General features: G+C 42.0%; 1 protein-coding gene across 1 annotated transcript in view; it reads right to left on the reverse strand.

Annotated features, from left to right (window-relative positions):
- Positions 1 to 12,899, reverse strand: part of LOC122814100 — a 232,055-nt gene that overhangs the window by 128,889 nt on the left and 90,267 nt on the right. The window contains exon 2 of the mRNA XM_044086717.1: positions 1,002 to 1,123. Within this exon, the coding sequence (XP_043942652.1) occupies positions 1,002 to 1,123 (122 nt within the window). The remainder of the gene's footprint in view (positions 1 to 1,001; positions 1,124 to 12,899) is intronic.

Raw genomic sequence — 12,899 nt, forward strand, 5'->3', positions numbered from 1 at the left:
ACTGTGATAATCTGATCAGTATAATGTACAGTGCCATGATCCTTTGAACAGCATAATGCACAGTACAGTGTTCATTCGATCTGTATAACACATAGTGCACTGATTATTCAAGTTTGGTTGGAACACCTGTGTTATTTGGGAACTGTTACCCCCATCTAGACAGGAGGTAAAACTGCCTTTGAAAAGGTTAGGCCTGGTATCCTCACCCACCATTTGTGACAGAGTAAACTGAGACAGAGTGCTGCCTGGGCATAACAGTTCTCTGTTACCCCCTCCTAAAAAATAATAAATACATACATACATAAATAAATAACTAAATAAATAATCTCCTAAAATAACTGAATCCTGCATGATCAGATGTAGGACAGCATCAATAAACAGTCACTAATTGCTCTGACGAGCTGGGTAATGGTATATAAGTAATGCTGATGTGTGATCTGATGTGGTCATGAGCTACAAAGTGGAAAGGAAGCCAGTCTGCAAATGGGGAAAAAACAAATGATACTACAGCTTTATATGTACTCAATCAACACAATTATTCTGCTTCAAATAAAACAGCTTGCCTTGTTGCTCCTAAATGGGTGGAAACTGTAGGCAGTTGTCTCCCTAATAACAATTTCAGGTTTTAGCCAGCATGTGGGAGCTGCAGTTATGTCTTCAGATAAAGAATGCAAGCACTTAATAGTGTATCTGCAAAAGGCTTGACTGTGATTTCTACAATGTAATATGTTAGGAAATTCATTAAAATGTGAAGTCTGTGGCTAGTGAATTTTCTGTGGGAATGAATAAGAAAAAGGACAAATTTTAGGAGCAACATTATAGTAACTGAACTGTTTGCTTCTGCAAAATCATTGTATTCATGACACATGGATGCAACAGGCAAATTAAAAGCACCCTCCCAAGAGCAATCACTTCCAACCGTCCTCATCACCGAAAACAATCTGAGTGATTTCTTGTAAGAGATGCCAGTCATTAGCAGCATCTGTGAAATAATGTCATACCTCAGATGCTGTCCTTGAAGGTCATCTTCTTCTGGTGGACTGTGGTCGTCATCAGTGACTTCTGTCGTCTCTGGTTTGGGTCCACTGAAGAGATAATATGAAGTCCATGAGCTTATGTAACCCTTAAAAGAAGAAAAAGCAAATAGTCTGAAACTTAAACTTAACAAAATATGTTTGTAAAATTCTGTAGATTTATTTCATAGGGTAGGGGTTAACTGTGTAAATCCTGTGGAATTTGCAATAAGATTTGGAAGAAACAGTGTTGCCATCTTGTTTTACGAAACAGAAAGTATCAACAGTGATGCTGGTCTGAGAATTACAGGCATGTAATCCATTGATGGATTATCAGTGGTGTGTCAGTATGCTAATCAGAGACAAAGGTTCAATTCTAGTTCATGGATATTGATACAAGATGCCTTAAAGCTTTCAGGAATGGCACCTCCTGAATCACTGCTGCTGGCAGTCTGAAAATCTCCACCTTTCACAAGCATGATACACAAATACTAGACTGATGAGAACTTAAATATTCCTAAACATGATCTGCGGATGTTGTTTCAGAAAGTCTACTGAGAAATTATGTTCTCAACTGATGTCCTGGACAGTTAAATACTGGCATTTTGTTGTAGCTTATAACATCTAGTCAGATTCCTTTCACTTTTCATTTCAGCATGTTGACCATAACATCAAAAATTTCTGACAAAAAAATACCTAAAGAATGACATATAGTAGTACATCAAGATAACAAAACACACTTGCAGACCTGTCAATAAAATACTACACATGACCAGAAAACTGTGTAATCATAATATACTTTTATTTTAGCTAACCAAAGATGTCAGAGACAAAACACTTTCCAATCAGGATGAAAACTTTCAGAAAAATGTTTCATTAAAGTTTTTGTTGTCCTATATTGATACAACACATCAGCTACTGATCACTGATCCAAGAACAAGAGCAACAGGATGCCAACAACACTAAATACAAACCCCAAATCATACAAAGCAAACCATAATGGGAAATTAGTGCAACCCCTAATGTAGACTTTTAAGGAGGATAAAATGTTATGCAAGTCCCTGTGAAGACCATTTTTTTTCTGTTCATGTAAAGGCTAAATGCAGAAAAACAGCAAAATATAGCAAATTCAAGTTAAACAAAAATATGAATATATACTGTACAAAGTTCAAAACAAAATCCATCCACATCTGTGAATCAGATGTGTGAAGTTTAGAATATCAAGTAGATCAGAATGTCAAAGTCCCCACACCAACATGTTCGAATTTGCACTTTTGACATTCAGTTAAACAAGTCCCTAGTGCACACTATGAAATAATATATTCCAACTCTGAGATCGCAGTACAGTGGGGAAAAGAGTAATTTCCCGATCCCCACTGTACTGTGATTTGTATTCAGAATGCTGAAGACAGGTGTGCAAATGCACTGTGGCATTTGCGAATCTGAACACTTGCAGTTGTGCAGGTTAGACAAAACAGGAATTGTCCAACTGTTGTTCGACATTCCCATTTCTGACTAACAGGTACTCGGCATTTTGATAATAAACTATATATATATATATATATATATATATATATATATATATATATATATATATATATATATATATATATATCTACTTTGGAAACTCAAAGTTTCAAAACTTCAAACTTCATATGGTCAGGACCATAACACTGAAGTTTTGAAATTTCGAACGGTTTAAATGGAGATCACTGTACAGCAAGGAATGGGATATTTACTGTTTTCTTCACTGTAGTGCAATCTCGGAGTTGGTATATTTAATTACCAGGGAGTGTGAGGTGCATGGGGGCCTGTTGTTATTTTCTTTTTTTTTTTTATCGAAATTTCGAACTTTCAAAACTTAGATGTTATGATTTCGACCATATGAAGTCTGAAGTTTTGAGAATGTGAACTTCCAAAGTAGACCCATATATATATATATATATATATATATATATATATATATATATATATATGTATGTATGTATATATATATATATATATATATATATATATATATATATATATATGGGTTCACTTTATGATCTCAAAATTCTGAAATACCGAATTTCAGAATATCGGGATCATAAAGCCGAAACACCACAATCCCGAATGCCCATAACCGTGAAATTCAAAATCCTGAGACATACATACATACACTCACATACACACAACTGCCCCCATACACAAACAAAACTAACCTACACTAGAAACAATGTGCCCCCCACACCCCCCTACTTATATATTCTAACTCCAAGACCGCACAATCACACACACAAAGGCAACTCCCACCCACACATTTCACAGCCCCGTGCACACACATCACAACCAAAAAACACACTAATATACACTACAACACATAACCTACACACTCATACAAACTTACCTGCACTTACATCCATTCATACACTGCAACACCAGAAGCTCCGAACTTCAGATTTTGAATTTCGTGCTTCTGGTGTTTCGCGATTCCGTGCATTCGGGATTAGAATCTCAGAAAACTGAAATTCGGTATTTCAGTTTTTCGAGATTCTAAAGAGAACCCATATATATATATGTATATATATATATATATATATATATATATATATATATATATATATATATATATAGGTTTACTATCACATGTTTGACATAACATTGTTCGAATGTACAGATGTCCGAACCAAATGTTCGGAAATCTGAATACCGAACAGTGTTAATATCGAACCGAACATTTCAGTGCAGTCGAATCTTGAAAATGCCGACTACACTGAAATGCTCCTACCTACACAACATACTACAACAGGTTTTTGCAGGGGGGCAAGCCACCCTGCACCCCACACCCCCCTACTTATATATACAAACTCTGAGATCACACTACAGTGAAGGTAAGGGTACATTTCCCCATCCCCACTATAGTGCGATCTGCACCACAATGTTGGAACTGACAACAGCGGCCATTCCCTCATGTCAGCTTCAGCACTGTGGTGATCGCCCTACCAGTTCCGCCAAGTGGTTTTTGCACATAGTTCGTTCATCTAAAGGACGAACATACATGTGATAGTAAACTATAACATATATATATATATATATATATATATATATATATATATATATATATATATATACACACACACACATATGTATAAAACATAGATATAAACATGAACACATTTACACACACACAAGCACACATCTACATGTGTGTGTTTATATATATATATATATATATATATATATATATATATATATATATATATATATACATAGACACACACACGCACAAAGTGAAATCCATGTCTCTTTATAATTTGAGCGTCATTTGTTTTAGCATTCTTCCTGTCTTTCTCAGTTTCTTACTCAAGAAATTTTGTAAGCTTCTGAGCAGTACAAATTATCTGATGACTATGTATTTGTTATGAGGGATGTGTACTTGTCTTGTACTCAATCTGCCTTGAAAGAGCTTTAAGTTCAGTGGAACACTGATTGCAAGCAAAACCTAAGTACTCTGTACTACATACTTTCTTTTTGTTATTCATTGAAGATTTTTCTAACTACAAACACCATATTCTTTACCCTTATTTTCACATATCTGGGATTGTAGCAGACATTGCCTGGCAATGACATATACTAACCATTACATTAGCCCATGGGAACAAGAGTTTGTGTACAGTGGGTACGTGGATCCATTTTTTCAGAGCTGCCTTTATGGAGGGAGGCATTACAGGGTGATATTATTTTGCATAGCGTGGATGAGATATTGCTGTTCATATCATCTCAGAAACTGAAACTTCACCTTTCTGTTTTAAGATGCAATGCAACAGATGTGAAATGCTGCTGTGGACTTATAGTTATGGTCAGTTTCAAACTATCATCAGTTGGCACACATGACAGAAACAGTATCTTGCATTCTGCCAATAGCTGTCCAATGTTCACTAAGAAAAACATCGCCAAGCTCAGATTTTTGTGGGTGATACCTATGTGCTCAGATATAGACATACTGAATTATGTGTTGTAATGAATAGTTAATTCTTACATAAAAGTTATCTAAATAGCTTGTCACTTTACAAATAGTGGGAGTAAAAGGTATACCAAAGGAATGGTTGTTATTGATAAGATATTTGTATCATCCGCTCTAAAATTAACAAACAGTTCTGTTCAGCTTACTGCATAAATGAGAAGATGGTGTCACTGTTACTGTCATTGCCTTCAATGAGTACTTCACAAGTTCAGAAGCCACTGAAAAATGTACCCTACTCTGTTGTCTTTGCTGATTGTCATGAATTGTTGATGGCTCTCACTCAGTAGGGCATGCTGATTGTCATGAATTGTTGATGTCTCTCACTCAGTAGGGCATGCTGATTGTCATGATTTGTTGGTGGCTCTCACTCAGTAGGGCATGCTGATTGTCATGATTTGTTGGTGGCTCTCACTCAGTAGGGCATGCTGATTGTCATGATTTGTTGGTGGCTCTCACTCAGTAGGGCATGCTGATTGTCATGAATTGTTGATGTATCTCACTCAGTAGGGCATGCTGATTGTCATGATTTGTTGGTGGCTCTCACTCAGTAGGGCATGCTGATTGTCATGATTTGTTGGTGGCTCTCACTCAGTAGGGCATGCTGATTGTCATGAATTGTTGATGGCTCTCACTCAGTAGGGCATGCTGATTGTCATGAATTGTTGGTGAATCTCACTCAGTAGGGCATACTGATTGTCATGAATTGTTGATGACTCTCACTCAGTAGGGCATGCTGATTGTCATGAATTGTTGATGGCTCTCACTCAGTAGGGCATACTGATTGTCATGAATTGTTGATGACTCTCACTCAGTAGGGCATGCTGATTGTCATGAATTGTTGATGGCTCTCACTCAGTATGGCATGCTGATTGTCATGAATTGTTGATGGCTCTCACTCAGTAGGGCATGCTGATTGTCATGAATTGTTGATGGCTCTCACTCAGTAGGGCATGCTGATTGTCATGAATTGTTGATGGCTCTCACTCAGTAGGGCATGGCTGTCTCCAATTTATCTTCAGGCTGGCTACCTCCTTTTTTCCCTCACCTTCAGGTTATTTTGTCTGACCTTATGAAACACATTATTGCACACCATCTCCCTGACTCATAACTATAAAATCCTTGACAATACTTTCATTCATTAACTTTTCTAAGACATACATTAGACTATTCAGGGTTAAGGGGCAGATAGATGGTATCGCAACAACCAGTTAGCATAAAGCACAGAACTACTCCTGGATGGGAAACCACTTCATCACAGTCTCTCACATTCCCTGTCTGTAAAATATTCCTAGACAACAAAGCATCCTCTGCTTAGTGACCCTGGTCTGGAATTCTTTGTCTCCTACACATATCAATGCCACCAATTAGTTCCCTTCACGCACCCTGGAATTTACAGAATATCTCCCAGACAAGGTCATGCCTAAATCGTTCCCATCATAGTTTATAACTCCAAATGTTCAGTTCACGCAGCTTTTACTCTTGATCTATATAGCACTTTGCTTTTCAGCATGCCATCGGTGTACTAATGTCACCTCCTTGTAAATCTCTTCACACGCCTTCACTTCCTTCCAGCACTTTATTCACAACCACCTTTCCCTCATCTTCCTCCTAAACTCTTCTCTTCTTTTATTTATATCCAAACCTACATTTAGATTCACACTTCCCTTCATTATTACTCTGTGCCCACTTACACTAGTAGTCCACTTTCACCTTCCTTCATTACTCCACATCCACTTATAATAACAGTTCCACTGCCACTCTCATTACCTCAGATCCACTTACAGTCCAATGTCATCCTAAATACTCCACATCCACTTACAGTCCACTGTCATCCTCATCATTACACATCCACTTACACTCCACTGTCATCCTCATCAGTCCACATCCATTTACAGTCCACTGTCATCCTCATCAGTCCACATCCACTTACAGTCCACTGTCATCCTCATCAGTCCACATCCACATACAGTCCTCTGTCATCCTCATCAGTCCACATCTATTTACAGTCCACTGTCATCTTCATCATTACACATCCACTTACAGTCCACTGTCATCCTCATCAGTCCACATCCACTTACAGTCCTCTGTCATCCTCATCAGTCCACATCCATTTACAGTCCACTGTCATCTTCATCATTACACATCCACTTACAGTCCACTGTCATCCTCATCAGTCCACATCCACTTACAGTCCTCTGTCATCCTCATCAGTCCACATCCATTTACAGTCCACAGTCATCTTCATCATTACACATCCACTTACAGTCCACTGTCATCCTCATTAGTCCACATCAGCTTACAAACCACTGTCATCCTCATCATTCCACATCCACTTACAATCTGCTGTCAGCTTCATCACACCATATCTGCTTACAGTCCACTGTCATCCTCATGACTCTGTCTCCACTCACAGTCCACTGCCACCTTCACCACTCACATTCACTTATAGGAATGGTCTGTTGCCAATTTTAATATTCCACATCAGCTTAGAATAACAGTCCACTGTCATCCTCATCACTCCATATACACTTACAGACCACTGTCATCCTCATCACTCCATAACCACTTACAGACCACTGTCACCCTCATTATTCCACACCTACTTACAGGCCACTATCACCATCATTACTCCACACCAACTTAGAGTCCACTGTTACCCAATCACATAATATCCACTTACAGTCCACTATCACCCTCATCACTCCATATTCACTTAGACTTCAGTGTCTCCCTCATCACTCCAAATCCACCTAGAGTCCACTGTCACCCTCATCACTCCACATCCACTTATGATAATGGTCTACAGCTAGTCTCAACATTTCATATGCACTTATACTAGCAGTCCCACTGCCACTCTCATCACTCCACATCTACTTACACAGAGAGTTCACTGCCACTCTCATCACTCCACATCTACTTACACTGAGAGTTCACTGCCACTCTCATCACTCCACATCTACTTACACTGAGAGTTCACTGTCACTCTCATCACTCCACATCTACTTACACTGAGAGTTCACTGCCACTCTCCTCACTCCACATCTACTTACACTGAGAGTTCACTGCCACTCTCCTCGCTCCACATCTACTTACACTGAGAGTTCACTGCCACTCTCCTCACTCCACATCTACTTATACTGAGAGTTCACTGCCACTCTCCTCACTCCACATCTACTTAAACTGAGAGTTCACTGCCACTCTCATCACTCCACATCTACTTACACTGAGAGTTCACTGCCACTCTCCTCACTCCACATCTACTTACACTGAGAGTTCACTGCCACTCTCCTCACTCCACATCTACTTACACTGTGAGTTCACTGCCACTCTCTTCACTCCACATCTACTTAAACTGAGAGTTCACTGCCACTCTCCTCACTCCACATCTACTTACACTGAGAGTTCACTGCCACTCTCATCACTCTACATCTACTTACACTGAGAGTTCACTGCCACTCTCCTCACTCCACATCTACTTACACTGAGAGTTCACTGCCACTCTCCTCACTCCACATCTACTTACACTGTGAGTTCACTGCCACTCTCCTCACTCCACATCTACTTACACTGAGTTCACTGCCACTCTCCTCACTCCACATCTACTTACACTGAGAGTTCACTGCCACTCTCCTCACTCCACATCTACTTACACTGAGAGTTCACTGCCACTCTCATCACTCTACATCTACTTACACTGAGAGTTCACTGCCACTCTCCTCACTCCACATCTACTTACACTGAGAGTTCACTGCCACTCTCCTCACTCCACATCTACTTACACTGTGAGTTCACTGCCACTCTCCTCACTCCACATCTACTTACACTGAGTTCACTGCCACTCTCCTCACTCCACATCTACTTACACTGAGAGTTCACTGCCACTCTCCTCCCTCCACATCTACTTACACTGTGAGTTCACTGCCACTCTCCTCACTCCACATCTACTTATACTGAGTTCACTGCCACTCTCCTCACTCCACATCTACTTACACTGAGAGTTCACTGCCACTCTCCTCACTCCACATCTACTTACACTGAGAGTTCACTGCCACCTCCTCACTCCACATCTACTTACACTGAGAGTTCACTGCCACTCTCCTCACTCCACATCTACTTACACTGAGTTCACTGCCACTCTCATTACTCCACATCTACTTACACTGTGAGTTCACTGCCACTCTCCTCACTCCACATCTACTTACACTGAGAGTTCACTGCCACTCTCATCACTCCACATCTACTTACACTGAGAGTTCACTGCCACTCTCCTCACTCCACATCTACTTACACTGTGAGTTCACTGCCACTCTCCTCACTCCACATCTACTTACACTGAGTTCACTGCCACTCTCCTCACTCCACATCTACTTACACTGAGTTCACTGCCACTCTCCTCACTCCACATCTACTTACACTGAGAGTTCACTGCCACTCTCCTCCCTCCACATCTACTTACACTGTGAGTTCACTGCCACTCTCCTCACTCCACATCTACTTACACTGAGTTCACTGCCACTCTCCTCACTCCACATCTACTTACACTGAGAGTTCACTGCCACTCTCCTCACTCCACATCTACTTACACTGAGAGTTCACTGCCACTCTCCTCACTCCACATCTACTTACACTGAGAGTTCACTGCCACCTCCTCACTCCACATCTACTTCACACTGAGTTCACTGCCACTCTCATCACTCCACATCTACTTACACTGTGAGTTCACTGCCACTCTCCTCACTCCACATCTACTTACACTGAGAGTTCACTGCCACTCTCATCACTCCACATCTACTTACACTGAGAGTTCACTGCCACCTCCTCACTCCACATCTACTTACACTGTGAGTTCACTGCCACTCTCCTCACTCCACATCTACTTACACTGAGTTCACTGCCACTCTCCTCACTCCACATCTACTTACACTGAGAGTTCACTGCCACTCTCCTCCCTCCACATCTACTTACACTGTGAGTTCACTGCCACTCTCCTCACTCCACATCTACTTACACTGAGTTCACTGCCACTCTCCTCACTACACATCTACTTACACTGAGAGTTCACTGCCACTCTCCTCACTCCACATCTACTTACACTGAGAGTTCACTGCCACTCTCATCACTCCACATCTACTTACACTGAGAGTTCACTGCCACTCCCCTCACTCCACATCTACTTACACTGAGTTCACTGCCACTCTCATCACTCCACATCTACTTACACTGTGAGTTCACTGCCACTCTCCTCACTCCACATCTACTTACACTGAGTTCACTGCCACTCTCCTCACTCCACATCTACTTACACTGAGTTCACTGCCACTCTCATCACTCTACATCTACTTACACTGAGAGTTCACTGCCACTCTCATCACTCTACATCTACTTACACTGAGAGTTCACTGCCACTCTCATCACTCTACATCTACTTACACTGAGTGTTCACTGCCACTCTCCTCACTCCACATCTACTTACACTGTGAGTTCACTGCCACTCTCCTCACTCCACATCTACTTACACTGAGTTCACTGCCACTCTCCTCACTCCACATCTACTTACACTGAGAGTTCACTGCCACTCTCCTCACTCCACATCTACTTACACTGAGAGTTCACTGCCACTCTCCTCACTCCACATCTACTTACACTGAGAGTTCACTGCCACTCTCCTCACTCCACATCTACTTACACTGAGTTCACTGCCACTCTCATCACTCCACATCTACTTACACTGTGAGTTCACTGCCACTCTCCTCACTCCACATCTTACACTGAGAGTTCACTGCCACTCTCATCACTCCACATCTACTTACACTGAGAGTTCACTGCCACTCTCCTCACTCCACATCTACTTACACTGTGAGTTCACTGCCACTCTCCTCACTCCACATCTACTTACACTGAGTTCACTGCCACTCTCCTCACTCCACATCTACTTACACTGAGTTCACTGCCACTCTCCTCACTCCACATCTACTTACACTGAGAGTTCACTGCCACTCTCCTCCCTCCACATCTACTTACACTGTGAGTTCACTGCCACTCTCCTCACTCCACATCTACTTACACTGAGTTCACTGCCACTCTCCTCACTCCACATCTACTTCACACTGAGAGTTCACTGCCACTCTCCTCACTCCACATCTACTTACACTGAGAGTTCACTGCCACTCTCCTCACTCCACATCTACTTACACTGAGAGTTCACTGCCACTCTCCTCACTCCACATCTACTTACACTGAGTTCACTGCCACTCTCATCACTCCACATCTACTTACACTGTGAGTTCACTGCCACTCTCCTCACTCCACATCTACTTACACTGAGAGTTCACTGCCACTCTCATCACTCCACATCTACTTACACTGAGAGTTCACTGCCACTCTCCTCACTCCACATCTACTTACACTGTGAGTTCACTGCCACTCTCCTCACTCCACATCTACTTACACTGAGTTCACTGCCACTCTCCTCACTCCACATCTACTTACACTGAGAGTTCACTGCCACTCTCCTCCCTCCACATCTACTTACACTGTGAGTTCACTGCCACTCACCTCACTCCACATCTACTTACACTGAGTTCACTGCCACTCTCCTCACTCCACATCTACTTACACTGAGAGTTCACTGCCACTCTCCTCACTCCACATCTACTTACACTGAGAGTTCACTGCCACTCTCCTCACTCCACATCTACTTACACTGAGAGTTCACTGCCACTCCCTCACTCCACATCTACTTACACTGAGTTCACTGCCACTCTCATCACTCCACATCTACTTACACTGTGAGTTCACTGCCACTCTCCTCACTCCACATCTACTTACACTGAGAGTTCACTGCCACTCTCATCACTCCACATCTACTTACACTGAGAGTTCACTCCCACCTCCTCACTCCACATCTACTTACACTGAGTTCACTGCCACTCTCATCACTCCACATCTACTTACACTGTGAGTTCACTGCCACTCTCCTCACTCCACATCTACTTACACTGAGTTCACTGCCACTCTCCTCACTCCACATCTACTTACACTGAGTTCACTGCCACTCTCATCACTCTACATCTACTTACACTGAGAGTTCACTGCCACTCTCATCACTCTACATCTACTTACACTGAGAGTTCACTGCCACTCATCACTCTACATCTACTTACACTGAGTGTTCACTGCCACTCTCCTCACTCCACATCTACTTACACTGAGTTCACTGCCACTCTCCTCACTCCACATCTACTTACACTGAGAGTTCACTGCCACTCTCCTCACTCCACATCTACTTACACTGAGAGTTCACTGCCACTCTCCTCACTCCACATCTACTTACACTGAGAGTTCACTGCCACTCTCCTCACTCCACATCTACTTACACTGAGAGTTCACTGCCACTCTCCTCACTCCACATCTACTTACACTGAGAGTTCACTGCCACTCTCCTCACTCCACATCTACTTACACTGAGAGTTCACTGCCACTCTCCTCACTCCACATCTACTTACACTGAGTTCACTGCCACTCTCCTCACTCCACATCTACTTACACTGTGAGTTCACTGCCACTCTCCTCACTCCACATCTACTTACACTGAGAGTTCACTGCCACTCTCATCACTCCACATCTACTTACACTGAGAGTTCACTGCCACTCCCCTCACTCCACATCTACTTACACTGAGTTCACTGCCACTCTCATCACTCCACATCTACTTACACTGTGAGTTCACTGCCACTCTCCTCACTCCACATCTACTTACACTGAGTTCACTGCCACTCTCCTCACTCCACATCTACTTACACTGAGTTCACTGCCACTCTCATCACTCTACATCTACTTACACTGAGAGTTCACTGCCACTCTCATCACTCTACATCTACTTA

The sequence above is a fragment of the Protopterus annectens genome, chromosome 10.part0, assembly GCF_019279795.1.
Source record: "Protopterus annectens isolate FY-2018-M chromosome 10.part0, PAN1.0, whole genome shotgun sequence".
NCBI lineage: Eukaryota > Metazoa > Chordata > Ceratodontiformes > Protopteridae > Protopterus > Protopterus annectens.